Raw genomic sequence first — 19,383 nt, 5'->3', positions numbered from 1 at the left:
CCTGGGCAGTCCCCCTTTGGTCCTAAGCAGTGTGGGAGGCAGGAGGATCGCATGTTTCTGGAGGCATTGCCAAGGTCACAGGCTGGCGGGGGAACTTCAGGCGCCTGCAAGCAAAGGCCCAAGTGCTCCTCCTCCTCCTCCCTGCAGCCTCCCATCCTCCACTCTCACCCCAAGTCCCCAAGTCCCCAAGACTTTGGTGCATGGGGTCCTGGCTGGGGTGGGAGGACAGAGGTATAAGCATTTTCTCCACAGGATGGCAACATATTTGTCATGGGAGAGAAGGGTCTGGAAGGTCCGTTCGGACCACAGCTCCCGGGCACCAGGCTGGGAGTGGGGATGTCCTGTGGGCATGGAGGCAGGGCCCTGACAGGACATTGGGTGGAGCCAGAGCCGCCCAGCTGGGCCCTGGGTACAGGCACCCATCTAAGCAGGGCTGTGTCTCCTCTCCCGTCCCATCCTGAGCCCGCACCACCCCCAGGCCCTCCTGCCTGGGCTCTGGTCCCCCTGCTTCTCCCACTCCCAGCCCCCCTGGAATGCTGTGGCTACTTCCTTCTCCCCCCACCCCCCTCCCCGCCCCAGGCCTCCATCCTGCATGCATGGCCCTGCCTCTCCCCCAGCAGCTGCCTGCTCCAGCTGGGCCCTCAGACACTGAGGTGGCCCAAGAATGGACCGCACAGCCAGCCCCCGGGTGGCCTGGGTGCCGCACCAGCTCTGAGGCCTCCCGCCTTCTTTCCAGACCTTTGCCCGAAGGCATTGCCCTCGGGGGGAGCAGCAGCACCCTCCTCGGCCCCCCCGGCTGCTCTGCCTCTTTCCTCTCAGCCTACTGGCCTCCCACTCTCCCCGCTCCTCCCATTGGCCACGCCTGCACCCCTCCAGCCCGAGTTCCTTCCCCTCCCAACTGGTCCTCTCCCCCTGGGAGGCTGCCCAGGGCCCTGGGGCACTTGTGCCTGGGGGGCCCCCCCGGGCAGAAGGAAAGAAGGGGTCTGGGAATTCCCTCCGCCCAGCGCTGCGCCCACAAATGTTTAACAGCGGGCTGGGCTCTCGGAGCCGAAGGGGGAGCCCTCACGTGCAGCAGCCGCCCGTTTCCGAGGGAGCATGCTCCCACCGGGCCCATTGCAAGCTGCCGCTGTGATGGCCGGAGGCAGAGTTGGGAAGACGCACACATCAGGACCCTCCCACCCATGCCTGAGAGCCTCACCCCCCCCCCACCTGGCTGTCCCCCCAGGCTGCCCCGGGAGCTCCACTCCTGCACCAGGAGCCCATGCCCAGCCCCTCCTCCGAACTCAGAACCCGTAACCCATAGAGCTTTGTGGGGAGGGACGCTCCTCCCCGCTCCTCACCTGCCACCGAGAGAAAATCAAAAGCCAGGACCCCCGTCTTGGCTGCTTGGCCCTTTAAGAGGGAGACACGGTGCACTGAGCTAGAGCCAGCTCGGACGGATGGACAGACGGCCGGACTTGCAGCTCTGCGTCCTCTTTGGACCCAAAGCAGACTTATTTCTGCTCCTCTGTCCCCACCCCAGGGTCCTTCCTGCCCCCAGCTCTGCCTCCTGCTGCTGCCGCCTTCACACCCTCCCCACAATCCCCTCTCTCCCTAGAGACCCTCAGAGCCTCAAAGCTTCCCGCCTCCCACCTTCCCACCTCCCCCAGAGCAGGCAGAGACAGGAGAGAAGCTGGGGAGACGGGGGGGGGGGGGGGGGGGGGGGGGGGGGGGGGGAGGAGCCGAGAGAGGGAAGGATCCCGGGCTTTTCTCGGAGGGTGGGAACCTGCACGCAGGGCCCGGGGGCCAGGGCCAGGCCTCCCTGACTTCCACCCTGAGCCCCACCCAGCTGGGCCTCCCCCTCGTTGGAGGGGGTGACATGGAAGGCAGGGCCAACACAGGAGTCAGTACCACGAGGCTGGCGGCCTCGGCCCCTCCCGTCAAGCCACCCCCCCCCCACCTGTGTTGCAGACCAGGCGCTGTGCGAGGAGGGCTGGACCAAGTTCCAGGGCCACTGCTACCGGCACTTCCCGGAGCGCAAGAGCTGGGTGGACGCCGAGAGCCGCTGCCGGAAGCACCAGTCCCACCTGAGCAGCATCCTCACCCCTGAGGAACAGGAGTTCGTCAACAGTGAGTGCGGTGGGGTTTCAGGGCGGAGGGGAACCAGAGGCTGGCAGACTGGGACCCAGCGAGGCTGCAGGGGTGGGGCAGGGAGGGCGGGAAGGGCTTCCCCCAGCCTGAGAGAGAAGAGAGGGGTCTTTGGGGCCAGTGGCTCCTGCTGCACCCAGGACAGCCCAGCATCTATCAGAATGAGCCCCCTGCCCTGGCCGGTGTGGCTCAGTGGATAGCGCGTCGGCCTGCGGACTGAAGGGTCCCAGGTTCAATTCCGGTCAAGGACATGTACCTGGGTTGCGGGCACATTCCCAGTAGGGGGTGTGCAGGAGGCAGCTGATTGATGTTTCTCTCTCATCGATGTTTCTAACTCTCTATGCCTCTCCCTTCCTTCCTGTAAAAAATCAATAAAATATATAATAATGATAATAATAATAAGTCAGCCCCAGAGTAACCCCGTGGCTGTCACCAGCCCGTGCCAGCTGGGGGCGGTGGGCGCAGGCACTCCCATCACGCACGTGCCCCTGTCCGGACCTCAGAAGCGGGTGGCGTGCTCCTCCAAGCGCACCCCCCTCCCGCCACCCCCCTGTCCCCTCCGCCTCTGTGAGCTCCAGTGTCTGAGACATCCCCAGGGTGTTTCCACCCCAACACCCGCGTCCTCTCCGCAGACAATGCTCAAAACTACCAGTGGATCGGCCTGAACGACAGGAGCATCGAAGGCGACTTCTGCTGGTCAGATGGACACTCCCTGGTGAGCTCTGCCAGGGGCCCCGGCAAGAGTGGGCGACCCCAAGGAGGGGCATAGAGACGCCAGAGAGAGACATTCCAGCCACATCCAGAGCAGCTGCCGCTCCAGGCACTCAGGGCGGGGGGAGGGGGGAGGGGGAAGGGGGGATGGGGGAGGAGAGGGGTGGGGGGGGTCTCTCTCATCTCCCCTTCCAACACCAGCCCAGGGCTGGACACGGTGAGCGAATGACCCCGTGAGGGAAGGAGGGAAAGGAGGACGCAATGAATGAATGAAGGCAAAGCACCCTGAGAGACGTACGGAAGCTTTAGAGGGCACCTTGTCCCACAACGGGCTGGCGTGGACTCAAGGACACAGACAGACAGACAGCGCCATAGTCGCCTAATGAACAACACACATAGTAAATGCTCTGCCTCTAGGAGCTCAAGTTGCTCAGGCGTCCCAGAAGGCTTCCTGGCCCGGCTGGCGTGGCTCAGTGGTTGAGCGTCAACCTATGAACCAGGGGGTCACGGTTCCATCCCCGGTCAGGGCACATGCCGGGTTGCGGGCTCGAACCCCAGGAGGGGGCGTGCAGGAGGCAGCCGGTCCATGATTCTCTCATTGATGTTTCTGTCCCTCTCTCCCTCTCCCTTCCTCTCTGAAATCAATATATATATAATTTTTTTTTTAAAGCCCTAGCAAGTTTGGCTCAGTGGATGGAGTGTCAGCCTGTGGACCAAAGGGTCCTGGGTTCGATTCCGGTCAAGGGCATGTACCTTGGTTGCAGGCTCCTCCTAGGTGGTGTGGGCCCTGGTCGGTACACATGCAGGAGGCAACCAATCCATGAGTCTCTCTCACATCAATGTTTCTCTCTCTGTGTCTCCCCCTCCCTTCCACTCTCTCTAAAAATCAATGGAAAAAATATCCTTGGGTGAGGATTAACAAGAAGAGAGAGAGAGAGAGAGAGAGAGAGAGAGAGAGAGAGAGAGAGAGAGAGAGAGGAGAGGCCGCTGGGGCGTGACAGGAGAGAAAGGGGGGGTCAGGCCAGACAAGCCACATGGCTCCTGTGCCCGCCTCACCCCTGCCCCGCTCCCACCCACAGCAATTTGAGAACTGGCGCCCCAACCAGCCCGACAACTTCTTTGCCTCCGGAGAGGACTGCGTGGTGATGATCTGGCACGAGAAGGGCGAGTGGAACGACGTGCCCTGCAATTACCACCTGCCCTTCACGTGTAAGAAGGGCACAGGTAAGCCGGCCTGAGAGGGCCCAGGCGGGAGGAAGCAGGACTTCAGGGTCCAGCCCTGGCCAGTTTGGCTCCGTGGATAGAGCGTCAGCCTGCAGACTGAAGGGTCCCGGGTTCGATTCCGGTCAAGGGTACGGACCTCGGTGCCTCCATCCCCAGGCCTGGTCGAGGCGCGTTTAGGAGGCAGCCGATCGATGTGTCTCTCTCACATCGATGTTTCTCTCTCTGTGTGTCTCCCCCTCCCTCCCACTCTCTCTAAAAATCAATGGGAAGATATCCTCAGGTGAGGATTAACGACAACAAAAAGACTTTAGGTTCCTTGTGTCTTGGCTGCTGCTGTCACCTCATCGCCACCAGCCAGATTGGAACTGTCCTGGGGGCCACTCCCCGCATCAGCCTCCCAGAGCCAACGGCAGGAGCGAGTCCACTGCTAGGGAACGTTTCGGCCCCACTTTCCCGGCACTAGGATGATTTCATGAACAGCTCCAGCCGATCTGCCGGCTCTCACCCTCTTCCTCTCCCTTTCTCCCACCCTCCGTCTTCTCCTCGTCCCCTGAAGACCCTCCTTTTATTCCCTCCCTGCTCGCTCTAAACCGGGGAGCCCAGAGGGTGGCCAGATTCTGAGCGCTGCATGAAAACACCCTTAGCAGAGAGGGTCAATTCCGGGTTCGAGGCTGGGTGTGCGGGCTCCACGCCCCTGCCGCGTGCCGTGGGCTCCAGGCTGTCTCGTCACAGCCAGAGGGGACCACGCTGGCTCATCGTGGGCGGGGGTCTTCGCAAGAGCCCCCCTAAGACCTGGAGGGTATCACGCTAAGTGAAACAAGCCAGTCAGAGACAGCCAAGTTTCCCGTGATTTCACACGTGCGAGGAATCTAATTAGCAAAATAAACTGATGAACCGAGTGGATCCAGAGACATGGAAACCTGGAACAGAGGGCGGAATCTCAGAGGGAAGGCGAGGGAGGGTGGGTGGGAGGTAATCAATCCAAGAATTTGGATGCATAGATGCATAACCCATGGACACAGACAATGGGGCTGTGAGGGGTGGGGGGAGGGGCTGGAGGGGGTCGATGGGGGGAAAGGGGGACATATGTAATACTTCCAACAATAAAGATTTAACAAAAACCAGAGCCCCTCCCTGAGGTCCCCCTCTGACGGGTGCTTGCCCCCCAGTGGCCTGCGGAGAGCCCCCCATGGTGGAGCACGCCAGGACGTTCGGCCAGAAGAAGGACCGCTACGAGATCAACGCGCTGGTGCGGTACCAGTGCGCCGAGGGCTTCGTCCAGCGCCACCTGCCCACCATCCGGTGCCTGCCCAGCGGGCACTGGGAGGAGCCTCGGATCACCTGCACAGACCGTGAGCACCGCCCCCCCCGCCCCCGGCTGGGCACCGCGCTGCAGCCCTCTCCTGGGGACCCCACACCCTCACGGGCAGCACCATCTGTGGGCAAGGTCACCTGTCCCTGACCCCCCTCGCCCCCCAGCCCCAGGGACAGAGGAGAAAGCAGGCAGCCTGCTCCCCTTTTCAACCCCAGCCAAAGCCCCTTAGCCCAAGTTGGTTCAAGGAAACTCAGAAGGGCCCTAGCTGGTTTGGCTCAGTGGGTAGAGCATCGGCCTGCAGACTGAAGGGTACCGGGTTCGATTCCCGGTCAGGGCACATGCCCAGGTTATAGGCTCGATCCCCAGTAGGGGGCGTGCAGGAGGCAGCCTATTAATGATTCTCATCATTGATGTTTCTCTCTCTCTCTCTCTCCTTTCCTCTCTGAAATCAATAACAATATATATTTTTTACAAAAAGAAAACTCAGAAGGGCCCTAGCTGGTTTAGCTCAGTGGGTAGAGCACTGGCCTGCAGACTGAAGGGTACCGGGTTCGATTCCCAGTCAAGGGCACATGCCCGGGTTGTGGGCTCTATCCCCAGTAGGGGGCGTGCAGGAGGCAGCCAATCCATGATGCTCTCTCATCATTGATGTTTCTATCTCTTTCTCCCTCTCCCTTTCTCTCTGAAATCAATAAAAATACATTTTTTTAAAAAAGAAAAAGAAAGCTCAGAAAGTAGAAAAAACCTCAGGCTGCCTTCACTAGCCTGGGTTTCTGCAGGGAGTGGGCAGGCCGGCCAGGGAGGGGCTGGGCCGGGCCCCTTCCCCCCTCCTTCCCCCACCCTGGGGGTTCACCAAGACTGTCCCCTCTCCCTTCCCCCAGCCGCCACCTACAAGCGCAGACTACAGAAGCGAAGCTCCCGGGCCCCACGGAGGAGCCCCAGGCCGCGCCCAGGATGCTGAGCCCAGAGCCTTGCAGGCTGACGCGCCCCCTCGGACGGTGTCCTCTTGTCGCTTTCTGCCATATAAGGAATCCCATTAAAGAAGGAAGAAAGGAAATCCCACAGTGTGTATGCACCCCACCCACCCACCCCCCGAACGGCCAAAAAAAACCGCATTTGACTCCCCCCCCCCCAAAAAAAAAATGCCAAAGCAAAGCAGACGTATTGTAACCCGTGGACATTTCTTTATCCTCCCGTTGTGCCTTTCCGGGGACCAGTGCAGGGACAGGGAGCAGGGAGGGGTTAAGTTAAATAAAGAAGATTATTTTTTGTTTGCTGACTTTATCCAAGAGCAGTGCAATCGTTGGTTCTTCGACCTCCAGGGAGAGCTAGGGAGGAGGGAGGAGGGGCAGAGGCCCAGGGCATGAAGAACCCGGAGCCACAGTTGAATGTACCTGCGGGGAGCCCGCCAGGAGCCTTCCGCTGCGTGGGGGTCAGGTTCCCTCCAAGGGTCCCTCTTCTGTCCGTCCGGCTGGCGTCCCCTCACCTGGTCTGCCACCCTAGCAGGTGTCATCTCTCTCGGCAGGGCTGGGTGGGGGCACCTCCTTCCCAGTGGGAGCGCCCCCGCCCCTCCCCCTCCCTCCCCCACCCCCCGGGACCGTGCAGGCACCAGGGTTCCGCGCACCTATTTATATTTTTGAAAATTGAAGATTATGATAATTATAATAATAAAGACATTGGAAGAGATCTATTTCTTTTCCCTTCTTTTTTTTTTTTTAATTTAAAGAGGTAACCGTGGTCTAGGGTCTACGGAAGGGGGCCTTAGGACGGGTGGTCGTGGGGACAGGTTTTGATCAAATAACCCCAAATGGGCCCTAGCCGGTGTGGCTCAGTGGATAGAGCGTCGGCCTGAGGACTGAAGGGTCCCAGATTCGGTTCCGGTCAAGGGCATGTACCTGGGTTGCGGGCACATCCCCAGTAGGGAGTGTGCAGGAGGCAGCTGATCGATGCTTCTCTCTCAACGATGTTTCTAACTCTCTATCCCTCTCCCTTCCTCTCGATAAAAAAATCAATAAAATATATTTTTTAAAAATAAATAACCCCAAATGGGTGGGAATTCTCTCTGTTCAGAGAGCCTGGGACAGTCGCCCTGCTGTGCTTTAATTTTCCAAGAGTACAGGTGAGTGGATGGAGAGAGAGAGAGAGAGGGTCCTATTTTTCTTTTTAAATGATTTATTTTTATTTATTTTTATTTTTTATTGGTTTCAGAGAGGAAGGGAGAGGGAGCGAGAAAAACATCCATGATGAGAATCATGGATCTGCTGCCTCCTGCACGCCCCCCACAGGGGATCAAGTCCCCAACCCTGGCCTGTGCCCTGATAGGGAATCGAACCGTGACCTTCTGGTTCATAGGCTGACACTCAACCACTGAGCCACACCGGCCGGGCCCATAGTTGGTCCTTCGATGTCATACTTTGCTTCCATGGAGGAGCTGGTTGGTGGAACGCATAGACCGTGGTGCAGAGCGGGACAGAGGAGGGCTGGGCTGGAGGAGGGGGTCAGCACCATTCATTGTCCCAAAAAACACACACAGTCACACACCAGCCCCAACCAGTTTAGCTCAGTGGATAGAGCATCAGCCTGCGGACTGAAGGGTCCTGAGTTCAAGTCCGGTCAAGGGCATGTACCTTGGTTGTGGGCACATCCCCAGTAGGAGATGTGCAGAAGGCAGCTGATCGATGTTACTCTCTCATCGATGTTTCTAACTCTCTATCCCTCTCCCTTCCTCTCTGTAAAAAAATCAATAAAATATATTTAAAACACACACACACCAAATTGGGGGGAAATGAGAACAAAACACAGACCCTGTACTGAGAGAGGGGAAAGGGGGGGGGGGCATCGCTCCCTTCCCTGGGACCTCACTCAGGAGCCTGGGGCCCCGTCCAGCCCTAGCCCCTCACAGGGACAGGAGGCTGCAAGGGTCAAAGCCCAGCTCGGAGCCCCTGGGTGCCCCCCCCGCAACCCCCAGGCTGAGGCGGAGGGAGAGCGGCAGCCACCATGCCCTGGTCCCCGTGTCACTGCCCACTCTGGGCATCAGAGTCCTCATGAGCCACGGACCTCAAATGTCCCAGAGAAAAGGGGTACAGGAGCCTTGGGGTGTCCACCTGAGCAAAGGGAGGATTGGGGATCTGTTGGCTTTACAAAAACAGTAATTTTTATTTTTTAATTTAAGTTGAGCCCAGCCAGTGTGGCTCAGTTGGTTGAGTGTTGACCGAGGAACCAGGAGGTCACTGGTTCGATTCCCGGTTGGGGCACATGCCCGGGTTGCAGGCTGGGTCCCCAGTAGGGGGCATGCAGGAGGCAGCCGATCCATGATTCGCTCATCATTGATGTTTCTCTCTCTCTCTCTTCCTCTCTGAAATCAATAAAAATATATATATTTTTTTATTTAAGTTGAGAAGTATAAAAGCTATAGGGAACATGATCCATTTAGTAAATACAGCCGTGAGGGGTTGGGGGGAAGGGCCAGGCAGGCACAGAGCTGTGGCCGGCTCTAGCGAGGAGGACGGTAACAGTAGACTCCATACTTGCGGCTCTGCGGGTCTGGGAAGCCGAAGCTTCGGACCCCGGGCTCCAGGGGCCCGCAGGTGGGGCGTGGGTGAGCCACAGGGTAGCGGGCGCTGCCATCTGCCAGCCAGCCAGCATCGCAGCGGTCCAGGCCGCGGAACTTCCAGGCGGCAAAGAGCTGGCCCACCTTGGCAATCTGGGCTCCGTCTTCCCGGCAGGCCGCCTTGGCCTCTGAGAGTGTCAGCTTCTCGGGGTGCTCCAGGTAGTACACCCACCCTGTGGGAAAGTGGGGTGTGAGGGCCGGGCAGCGGAGGAGACAGCCGGACCTGCAGCACCGTCCGCCAGTCCAGACATCACTACCCAGACCCCAAAGATCTGTCTCCTCTCTGAGCCCAGGGAGCCTCCATGGGCTCTGACCACTCTGTGCCTCAGTTTCCTCATCTGTAAAATGGGGGCAATGTCCTAGCCGGTTGCTCAGTGGTTAGAGCGCCGGCCTGCACACTGAAGGGTCCTGGATTCGGCTCCACTCAAGGGCTTGTACCTCGGTTGCTGTGGGCATCTACTTAGACATTTTGGGGGGCACCTGCCCAGTCCTCACTCTCTCTGAGAGCTTCACCCCACCTGCTATGGGCTGGGGTCCCTCCTGTCATATCTATACTCCCCCAATGCTCCCCTAACTGCACCCTGGGTGGGCACCCCACCTGGGCTGGACTAATCAGAGTCTCTCGCTGGCTCAGTTGTTTAGTGAGCATCTACTGTGTGCCAGGCATTTTTCTAGATGCCTGGGGTATGGCGCTAAGTCAGCGGTCTTTCCATGAAACAAACCACTCTGCGATGCCCAGAGCCTAGTCCAGGCCCCAGCCCGTTGTGGGAACTCAGGCAATGCTTGATGAATAAATAAACAAATGGTTGGCGTGAACAGCTGCATCAAAGCCCTCAAACTCTCATCATCGATGTTTCTCTCTCTCTTTTCCTCTCCCTTTCTCTCTGAAATCAATAACAATACATTTTTAAATATATTTTTATTGATATAGAGGAAGGGAGAGGGAGAGAGAGAAACATCAATGATGAGAGAGAATCATGGATCGGCTGCCTCCTGCACGACCCCCACTGGGGATCGAGCCCGCAACCTGGGCATGTGACCTTGACCAGAAATGAACCCAGGACTCTGCAGTCAGCAGGCCTATGCTCTATCCACTGAGCCAAACCGGCTAGGGCAGTGGTCGGCAAACTGCGGCTCGGCAAACCACGGCTCGCGAGCCACATGCGGCTCTTTGGCCCCTTGAGTGTGGCTCTTCTACAAAATACCAACTTCTGCGCATGGGCCACGAAGTTTCAATTGCACTGTACGTGCGCGCCCGCACGTGGTATTTTGTGGAAGAGCAACACTCAAGGGTCCAAAGAGCCGCATGTGGCTCGATAGCCGCAGTTTGCCGACCACAGGGCTAGGGCAATAAAAATACTTTTTTTTTTTTTAAAAGATACAGTACTACCCTAGCCGGTTTGGCTTAGTGGATGGAGTGTCAGCCTGCGGACTGAAGGGTCCTGGGTTCAATTTCGGTCAAGGGCACATGCCCAGGTTGCAGGCTCCGTCCCCTGTGGGGGACACGCAGGAGGCAGCCAATCAGTGATTCCCTCTCATCATTGATGTTTCTATCTTTCTCTCTTCCTCTCCCTTCCTCTCTGAAATCAAAATTTTTAAAAAGATACAGTACTTGCAATTGCAATTAGGACTCGTCTGGAAAATCCCGTCTACACACACCCCCTTTCTCAAGATCCTTCATGTAGTCCCATCTGCAAAGTTGATGTTGCCATATGAGGCCACACTCAGGGGTTAGGACCTGGATGTTTTGGGGAGCCATTCCTTAGCCTGCACACCCCTTTTCTCCCGGAATCTATGTTGCTGCCCAAGCACTACTTGAATGAGATTCGAGCAAACTTCTGAATCATCACAAACTTAGGGCCTTACGATGTTTTCTTTGCTTGTGATTCCACGGGTTGGCAGTTCGGCCTGGATCACTCACGTGCGTGCAAAGCCACAGTGGCTACGGGGAGGGGTGCAGCACTGTGGCCATTCTCGCCAGGCGGAGGTGCCCCTGCTCCCCGCCACCCACAGGCTGTGCAGGGCCACCCCACTCACCCCTGAGGGCAGCGGCGAAGCAGAACACGTCATAGCGGTGCAGGCGGCGGTGACGGGGCCCGTAGCTGCGCACGCCGGGCGCCAGGCCCAGGCCGCCGCAGGGCCCCCGGGCCAGCGTGATGGGGTACTGCACCGAGGCGTCCTGCAGCCAGCCCGCGTTGCACCAGTGCAAGCCCTCCTCCCAGGCCCGGAACAGCTGCTCAAAGGAGGCCACGGCCGCCTCCTGGGCCTCGCAGGCCTGCTGCGCCTCCTGGAAGTTGAGCTGGTAGCGCCCCTGGGGGGGCTGGTAGGGAAACACCACACCTGGGGAGAGAGGGAGGGAGGGAGGAGGGCTTGGAGGGGTGGGCCTGACCCTGCTGGCGCTGGCGAGAGACCCAGTCCCCAGTCCCCTGCCCCCACACCTCCATGGGGACAGATGCCCCACCCCCCACCCCCCCCCCCAGGACACACACAGTCCCTCGGAAAAGCTCAGCAAAGCTGTCCCCTCCTGAAGTTGTCCAAGCCCAAGGCAGATGCTACATGACAGCTCCTTCCAGAGCCAGCCGGCAAATAGCGGCTCTCCGCACGCACCTCCTGTGTGTTAAAGCAGCCACTGACAACCTTTTCCGTCTCCTGGCACACATAAACTAGTTACTAAATTTCTGCGGCACACCGAAAACTAGGTTCTATTTTTTCCTGATCTGACAAAGGACATATAATTTGGATTGATTTACTACTAATAAGAATAGTAATTGCCTACCCTTTTTGCTCCAAAGTGACTTTTTTAAAAATCAGGCTCCTAGCCCGGCCGGTGTGGCTCAGTGGTTGAGCGTTGACCTATGAACCAGGAGGTCACGGTTCAATTCCCAGTCAGGGCACATGCCCAGGTTGCCGGCTCAATCCCCAGTAGGGGGCGTGCAGGAGGCAGATGATCCATGATTCTCTCTCATCATTGATGTTTCTCTCTCTCTCTCGCTCGCTTCCTCTCTGAAATCTTTAAAAATATATTTTTCTAAAAAATGTTTATCTGGCCCTAGCCAGTTTGGCTCAGTGGATAGAGCGTCAGCCTATGGATTGAAAGGTCCCGGTTTTGATTCTGGTCAAGGGCACATGCCCGGGTTGTGGGCTCCATCCCCAGTAGGGGGCGTGTAGGCGGCAGCCGATCCATGATTCTCTCTCATCCTTGACGTTTCTCTCTCTTCCTCTCCCTTCTTCTATATCAGCGGTTCTCAACCTGTGGGTTGCCAACCTGTGGGTCGCGACCCCTTTGGGGGTCGAACAACCCTTTCACAGGGGTCGCCTAAGACCATCAGAAAACACATATGTCATTACATATTGTTTTTGTGATTCATCACTATGTTTTAATTATGTTCAGTTTGTAACACTGAAAATAACATCCTGCATATCAGATATTTACATGACGATTCATAACAGCAGCAAAATGACAGTTATGAAGTAGCAACGAAAATAATTTTATGGTTGGGGGTCACCACAACATGAGGAGCTGTATGAAAGGGTCGCGGCATGAGGAAGGTTGAGAACCACTGCTCTATATCAATAAAAATATATTTTTTTAAAAATGTTGCCCTAACCGGTTTGGCTCAGTGGACAGAGCGTCGGCCTAAGGACTCAAGGGTCCCAGGCTCGATTCTGGCCAAGGGCATGTACCTGGGTTGCGGGCACATTCCCAGTAGGGGGTGTGCAGGAGGCAGCTGATCGATGTTTCTCTCTCATGGATGTTTCTAACTCTCTATCCCTCTCCCTTCCTCTCTGTAAAAAATCAATAAAATATATTTGGTATAGAACTAGCCTGAAGTTTAGAGATTTGTGTTGGCTTCAGAAAATCAAATTAGGCAGAATTGCTCTGTGTGGTTGATCTTCACATGAACCAACTAATTATATTCATTTTGTATCAGTCTATGTCCGTTAATTAGGAAAATTTGTTTAGTTGTTTTTCTCCCCTGATGAATGGTGAAACTCAAGTAGGATATTTCTTTAAAGATTTGTACCTCCAGATATTTGCAGCAAGGTCTGCTATTTTCCATGTTCATCATGTTATGCTACTGCCTTTAAAAAAGAACTAGTGTATCTTTGAAATAGCACAAAAATGTTTTTAAATTCATAATGGCAAAACAACCTGTGACTGACTAAATGTCTTCATATCTAGGACGTATAAAAATATTGATATTTAGTGATATTTCACTTGTTGCCAGAAAAAAAAATTCTCAATTTTTTGTAAAAGGAAGGAGGATTTTTGCATACATTTTTACTCTTTAAATAAAGACACTTATACTGTCATAATAAAATAAATAAATAAATTAATTAATTAATTAAATCAAATTAAATTTAAAAAAATAAAAATGTTTATCTGCCTAAAGCACCAAGTTCCTCCGGCTGCTTTCTCAGGTGCCCTCCCCTCGCCCCCCTCCCCCTCCCCCCGCATCCCGCAGCCCCACTGGGGGGGGTCTCACCCCGCAGCTCCAGCTCCACCACGCCGCTCTCGTCCTCCAGCCCGTCGATGACCTCACAGCGGTAGCGCCCCGAGTCCTCCAGCCGCAGGTCCCGGATCTCCAGCGACGCGTCCCGCTCCCCCTCGGGCCGCAGGTGCACGCGGCCCCGGTAGTCCCCGAAGGAGCGGTGCCTGGGCCCGACGGCCACCAGCACGTCCTGCTCGGGGGCCCCGTTCTCCGACAGCTTCCACCACTTGATGCGCACGGGCCCGTGGGAGGCCGGGGCCGGCTCGTAGCGGTACCGGCAGGGCAGGGTCACGTTGGCCCCCCGGTGGGACAGCAGGGCGTCCTCGGGCGTCTCCACCACCAGCTTCACGCCGTTGAAGAGGCCTGGGGGAGAGGTGGATGGGCGCAGAGGGGGACCCGCTGCAGATCATCTGTCACCCCACAAAGGCCACCCCACCCTGGTCCCAGCTCCCGCCGCCCCTCCTTACCCCGCGCCCCCTCCCTCCGTGACACATGGCGAGAATAGCCACAGTGCGGCACCCCTCCCCGTAGCCACTGTGGCTTTGCAGGCACATGAGTGATCCAGGCCAAACTGCCAACCCGTGGAATCACGAACAAAATAAGCATCGTGCCGAAACCGGTTTGGCTCGGTGGATAGAGCGTCGGCCTGCGGACTGAAGGGTCCCAGGTTCGATTCCGGTCAAGGGCATGTACCTGGGTTGCGGGCATGTCCCCAGTGGGAGATGTGCAGGAGGCAGCTGATCGATGATTCTCTCTCATCGATGTTTCTAACTCTCTATCCTTCTCCCTTCCTCTCTGTAAAAAATCAATAAAATATATTTAAAAATAAATAAGCATCGTAAGGCCCTAAGTTTGTGATGATTCAGAAGTTTCCATAAACCTCCTTCAAGTAGTGCTTGGGCAGCACAATAAATTCCAGAGAAAAGGGGTGTGTAGGCTAAGGAATGGCTCCCCAAAATACCCAGGTCCTAATCCCCGAGTGTGGCCTTATACGGCAAAATGAACTGTGCAAATTTGATTCCATGAAGGATCTTGAGAAAGGGGGTGTGTTTAGACTGGATTTTCCAAATGAGTCCTCACTGCAATTGTAAGTACTGAATCTTTTTTCTTTTAATGTATTTTTATTGCTTTCATAGAGGAAGGGAGAGGGATAGAGAAACATCCATGATGAGAGAGAATCACCAATTGGCTGCCTCCTGCACGCCCCCTACTGGGGGATCAAGCCCGCAACCCAGGCTTGTGCTTTGACCGGGAATCGAACCCTGACCTCCTGGTTCATAGGTTGATTCCCAACCACGGAGCCATGCAGTTGGACGGAGAGGTCACCTTTTATAAGCTGGATCTTGACAAACTGGCAGGACTTTGGGAAAGTACAGAAAGCAGAAGGGACCGTCCTTCAGTGCAGGTAAGGGGCTCCAAGCACAGTCACTGAGCCCTCTTTTCTGCTGGTCTTAGAAACAAGGCTGGTGCCAAACCACCACGGCTGTGTGGTTGAGCCTTGGCCTATGAACCAGGAGGTCACGGTTCGATTCCCAGTCGGGGCACATGCCTGGTTGCAGGCTCGATCCCCAGCAGGGGGCGTGCAGGAGGCAGCCCATCCATGATTCTCTCTCATCACTGATGTTTCTCTCTCTCTCTCCCTCTCCTTTCCTCTCTGAAATCAATAAAAATATTTTTTTAAAAAAAGAAAGAAAGAAAGAACGCTGGTCGGCTGCAAGGGCCCAGGCTGCCGGCTCCATACCCAGTCCTCCATCCCAGCCTGGAACCTGCACTTCCCAGCAAAGCCAGGGGAGGTCTTGCTCATCCTTCGAAGCAAAAAGCCGGGCCCAGGACGCCACCCACCTCCGCCGAGGCCCGGGTCCCAGCCGTGGGCACTGTTGGAGTAGTAGAAGCCGTTGTAGAAGGGCAGGCCGGGGACACAGGGCAGCGGGAGCAGCAGGACCAGGAGCAGCAGGCGGCCCATGGCGGCGTGCATAGCGGCAGCGCCAGCGTGTCCTGGCCAAGGCTGTGGCCAGGCAAATGGGAAAGAAGAGAAAAGCAAGCCAGTTAAAGGCGCCCCTCTTCAGAGGGCCGGGACCCCTGGGTCCCAGCACCCACTCATTCTCCCACTTAATAGGTATTTGAGGAGCATCGTCCACGCACTGAGCACTGTTCTCAGAGCCTGGGTCTTATTGGTTGTGGGATTCTGGGCAGGTTTCCTGGTTTGTGAAACTCACCTGGGGCCCTAGCCGGTTTGGCTCGGTGGATAGAGGGTTGGCCTGCGGGCCAGAGGGTCTGGGGTTCAGTTCCGGTCAAGGGCACATTCCTTGGCTGCAGGCTCCTCTCTAGCCCCTGCCCTGGTTGGGGTGCGTGCAGGAGGCAATCAATCGATGTGTTTCTCTCACATCAATGTTTCTCTCTGTCTCTCCCTCTCCCTTCCACTCTCTAAAAATCAGTGGAAAGCCCTGGCTGGTTTGGCTCAGTGGATAGAGCGTCAGCCTGCGGACTGAAAGGTCCCAAGTTCGATTCCGGTCAAGGGCATGTACCTTGGTTGCGGGCACATCCCCAGTAGGGGGTGTGCAGGAGGCGGCTGCTTGATGTTTCTCTCTCATTGATGTTTCTGACTTTCTATCCCTCTCCCTTCTTCTCTGTTTAAAATATATATATATATATTTTAAATATATTTTATTGATTTTTTACAGAGAGGAAGGGAGAGAGATAGAGAGTTAGAAACATCAATGAGAGAGAAACATCGATCAGCTGCCTCCTGCACATCTCCCACTGGGGACATGCCCGCAACCCAGGTACATGCCCTTGACCAGAATCGAACCCGGGACCCCTCAGTCCGCAGGCCGACGCTCTATCCATTGAGCCAAACCGGTTTCGGCTAAAATATATTTTTAATAAAATAAATAAAATAAAAAATAAAAATCAATGGAAAAATATCCTCGGGTGAGGATTAACAACAGCAACAAAAGAAGATTAAGGCAGAGGACTAGAATACTGCCTGGCAGGGAGAAGCGCCCCAAAATATTGGTTATTATGACTACTGTAAATGGTTGACAAAGAGACGTCTTACATTATGTCGGGGGCTCTTTCTCCTCCCTCTTTCCCGCTGGGGAAACTGAGGCCAGGGTTTTATCCTTGGGAAGCAGGTAGAGCTCAGGGGAAAAACTCAGGTCTCCTGACGGCCCAGCCTTGGCTTTTTCCCAGCACTGCTGGCCTGGGGACCCCTCCACAGGCTAGAATAGCCTGAACCCCGACTTGGAACGCAGATGGAGCCCACCAGAGTGCGAGTCCCCCAGACGCCAGCAGGGGGCAGCATTGCCTTGCGGGTCTCCAGCATCCCGCCTCCGGGAGGAATCTGACTTCGGTGCCCCCCCCCCCCCAGTTCAGACAAGGCTTGCAAATGCCTTGGAGACCTGCGGCCCGGGAAAGTGGGGGCCGGGGGTGATTCCTACTAGCAATCCCAGCCCTGGGGCCCGTGCAGGGCCCGGGAGGGGAGCCGGGGCGCCTCTCCATCACCTCCCCATGCGGCAGGGAGCAGGGGCACGCCCGAGGGTCAGCGCTGGCCACCACATGGGGTCACAGGCTGGTGACGGAGCTGGGTGAGTCCCAGACCCCTGCTGTTTCCTTCCTGGACGCTCACCAGCCCCGAATCCCCCCACCCCCCCGAGCGCCCATCTCCCACCCAGGACTCCCCCCTGCGCCCTCCCTGCCCTTTCGGGTCTCAGGGCAGAAACCCCAGGGAAGTGAGGCCTGAAACCCACGGGCATCCTTGGCGTTTGCCCTGGGGCTGCAGGTCCGCCCGCCCGCCCGCGGGGTGTCTCCACCCGCACCCCCGGGTTCCCGTGGCCCCGCACCGCGCGTGGGGCAGATGCCCCGAGGCTGACCCGGCGCATGGCGCGCTGTGCTGGCGGCTGCAGGGCCCCGGACAAGACGGGGTGGGAAGGAGTCGGGCGGCCACCCGGGCGGCGGTCCCGGAGGCCCCGGGGTGCGCCCTGATGGTGTCCCTTCGGGGCGCGCACGCGGGTCCCGCGCAGCCGGCCTGCGCCCCGCGCGCTCTCACCTCCCTGGCGCCCCGAGCGCCCCGCGCGCGTGTTCACAGCCCAGCCGCCCGGCCCCGGCCCCGGACGCGTGGGGGTCGCGGGAGCCCCGGAGTCCCGAGGGAGGAACGCACCGTCCCCCGCGGCTCCTCGACGGCCCGCGCGCTCGGGGGGTGCGGGCTCTCCGGGTCCGAGGACACAGGCGGATCGGGGGACCTGGAGCGGCCAGAAAGGAAGCGGCTGCGGGCAAACCCCCGCGCTCCCGCCGGGCCTGCCCCTTAAAGGAATACACGCCCCTTTCCCTCCGAGGGCCGGGCCCAGAGCGGGGAGGTGGCCTGCGCTCCAGACGCCGCTGGGGACCTCCCCACCCGGCGGGGCTGCTGGCCGGGCTGTGAACGGGGTGTCCGGAGCGGAGGCCTTGGGGCAGGTGAGTGGGGGGTGGAGCAGCATTTGTAGAGGGGGGTCCCATGAGGACGCTCTGGCTTACCCCAAACAATGCGACTAAGCGGGGAGGGGGACCCCTCCCCAGCTCTCTGCACGTGGGCTCTGGTCGCCCCCACCTTCGGGAGGGTGTTTTCCTTCCTGTCCCGACCAGCAGGGGGCGTGGGCTGACAGTTTGCTCAGCAGAAAAGCCTTTAGGCCCGCAGCGGTTCTCAACCTGGGGGTCGCGACCCCTTTGGGGGTCGAACGACCCTTTCACAGGGGTCGCCTAAGACCATCGGAAAACGCCTATCTAATGACGTATTGTTTTTGTGATGAATCACTATGCTTTCATTATGTTCAATTGGTAACAATGAAATTGGGGGTCGCCACCCCAGGAGGAACTGTATTAAAGGGTCGCGGCATTAGGAAGGTTGAGAACCACTGCGGGGGGTGGGCCACGGGGTCTCCGAGCCCAGAGCCTCTTCCTAAACACGCCAAGACCCCGCTTGGGTGCACACGCGTGCATGCCTGCCTGTGTGTGTTACACACGAGGGCGGGGAGCACAGCCGAGCAGAGCTGCAGTGACTGGGGCTGCCTGCACCGGAGGGAGGGCCAGGCCTGATGTGCAAAAGGGAGCCATTGACGGTTCCTCTGTGAGGAAGAGATGGCTGGCCACAGCGTGCAGGATGGGTTGGAGGGGAGATACGTTAGAACACGGGTACCAATCAGGACACTTGCAAGTTTCTCTGACAAGGATGCCCAGGGTCTGGGGCCTCCCATGGGCCCCGCTTTGCATGGGTACCCTCCCCCCCTAAGTCCCCAGGAGGCCATGGAGTCAGCCCTCTTATTGCTAAGGCCCAGAGATTTCAATATTGATCGTTCCTCGGGGCCAGGCTGTCCAACCTCAGACCTGAGGCTCCTCATCACTTCATTACGTTTTAAACAAGGACCAGCCCTAGCCGGTTTGGCTCAGTGGATAGAGCATCGGCCTGTGAACTGAAGGGTCCCGGGTTCGATTCCGGTCAAGGGCACGTACTTTGGTTGCGGGCTCTGGCCCCCTGTCGGGGCAGGTGCAGGAGGAGGCAACCACTCGATGCGTCTCTCTCACGTGGATGTTTCTGTCTCTCCCTCTCCCTTCCACTCTTTCTAAAATGTGAATGGACAAATATCCTCAGGTGAGGATTAACAAAAAAATAATAACAAAAATAAATAAGGACCATAAAGGAGACCAGACTCCTGGGAGAGGCAGGCCCACAGGCCCGGGTGCTGACAGCCACAGGTGTGGGGAGAGGGATGGATCGCAGGGAAGGCCAGCTTGGTGACAGCAAAGTGAGTTTAACGCCCCCCCCCCCCAGGGGCAGGGCTGAGCAGCAGGTGGGAGCTGGGGGCAGGAAATGCTCCCTGGAGGGAGTCCGGTGGCCAGCAACTATGCGGAAAGACTGGCTCCAGGCCGGC

At 57.4% G+C, this 19,383-nt stretch overlaps 2 protein-coding genes across 2 annotated transcripts in view; one reads left to right on the top strand and one right to left on the bottom strand.

The window, feature by feature from the left end:
• Positions 1-7,066, top strand: part of ACAN (aggrecan) — a 61,964-nt gene extending 54,898 nt beyond the window's left edge. The window contains exons 14-18 of the mRNA XM_081114748.1: positions 1,951-2,109; positions 2,760-2,842; positions 3,918-4,062; positions 5,232-5,414; positions 6,259-7,066. Coding sequence (XP_080970874.1) covers positions 1,951-2,109; positions 2,760-2,842; positions 3,918-4,062; positions 5,232-5,414; positions 6,259-6,338 — 650 coding nt within the window. The 3' untranslated portion in view covers positions 6,339-7,066. The remainder of the gene's footprint in view (positions 1-1,950; positions 2,110-2,759; positions 2,843-3,917; positions 4,063-5,231; positions 5,415-6,258) is intronic.
• Positions 7,067-8,767: 1,701 nt separating this feature from the next.
• HAPLN3 (hyaluronan and proteoglycan link protein 3) lies at positions 8,768-17,763 on the bottom strand. The gene is made up of 5 exons (XM_081114749.1): positions 17,640-17,763; positions 15,323-15,485; positions 13,475-13,843; positions 11,025-11,327; positions 8,768-9,160 (listed from the first exon to the last, which is right to left on the bottom strand). Exons 2-5 carry the CDS (start codon positions 15,453-15,455, stop codon positions 8,871-8,873), a joined length of 1,095 nt encoding a protein of 364 aa, XP_080970875.1. The 5' UTR covers positions 15,456-15,485; positions 17,640-17,763; the 3' UTR covers positions 8,768-8,870.
• Between the last annotated feature and the right edge of the window lie 1,620 nt (positions 17,764-19,383).

The sequence above is a fragment of the Myotis nattereri genome, assembly GCF_964212035.1.
Source record: "Myotis nattereri genome assembly, chromosome: 21".
Lineage (NCBI taxonomy): Eukaryota > Metazoa > Chordata > Mammalia > Chiroptera > Vespertilionidae > Myotis > Myotis nattereri.
Note: the sequence above shows the minus strand (reverse complement) of the source record. Positions and strands in the feature narration are given on the sequence as shown.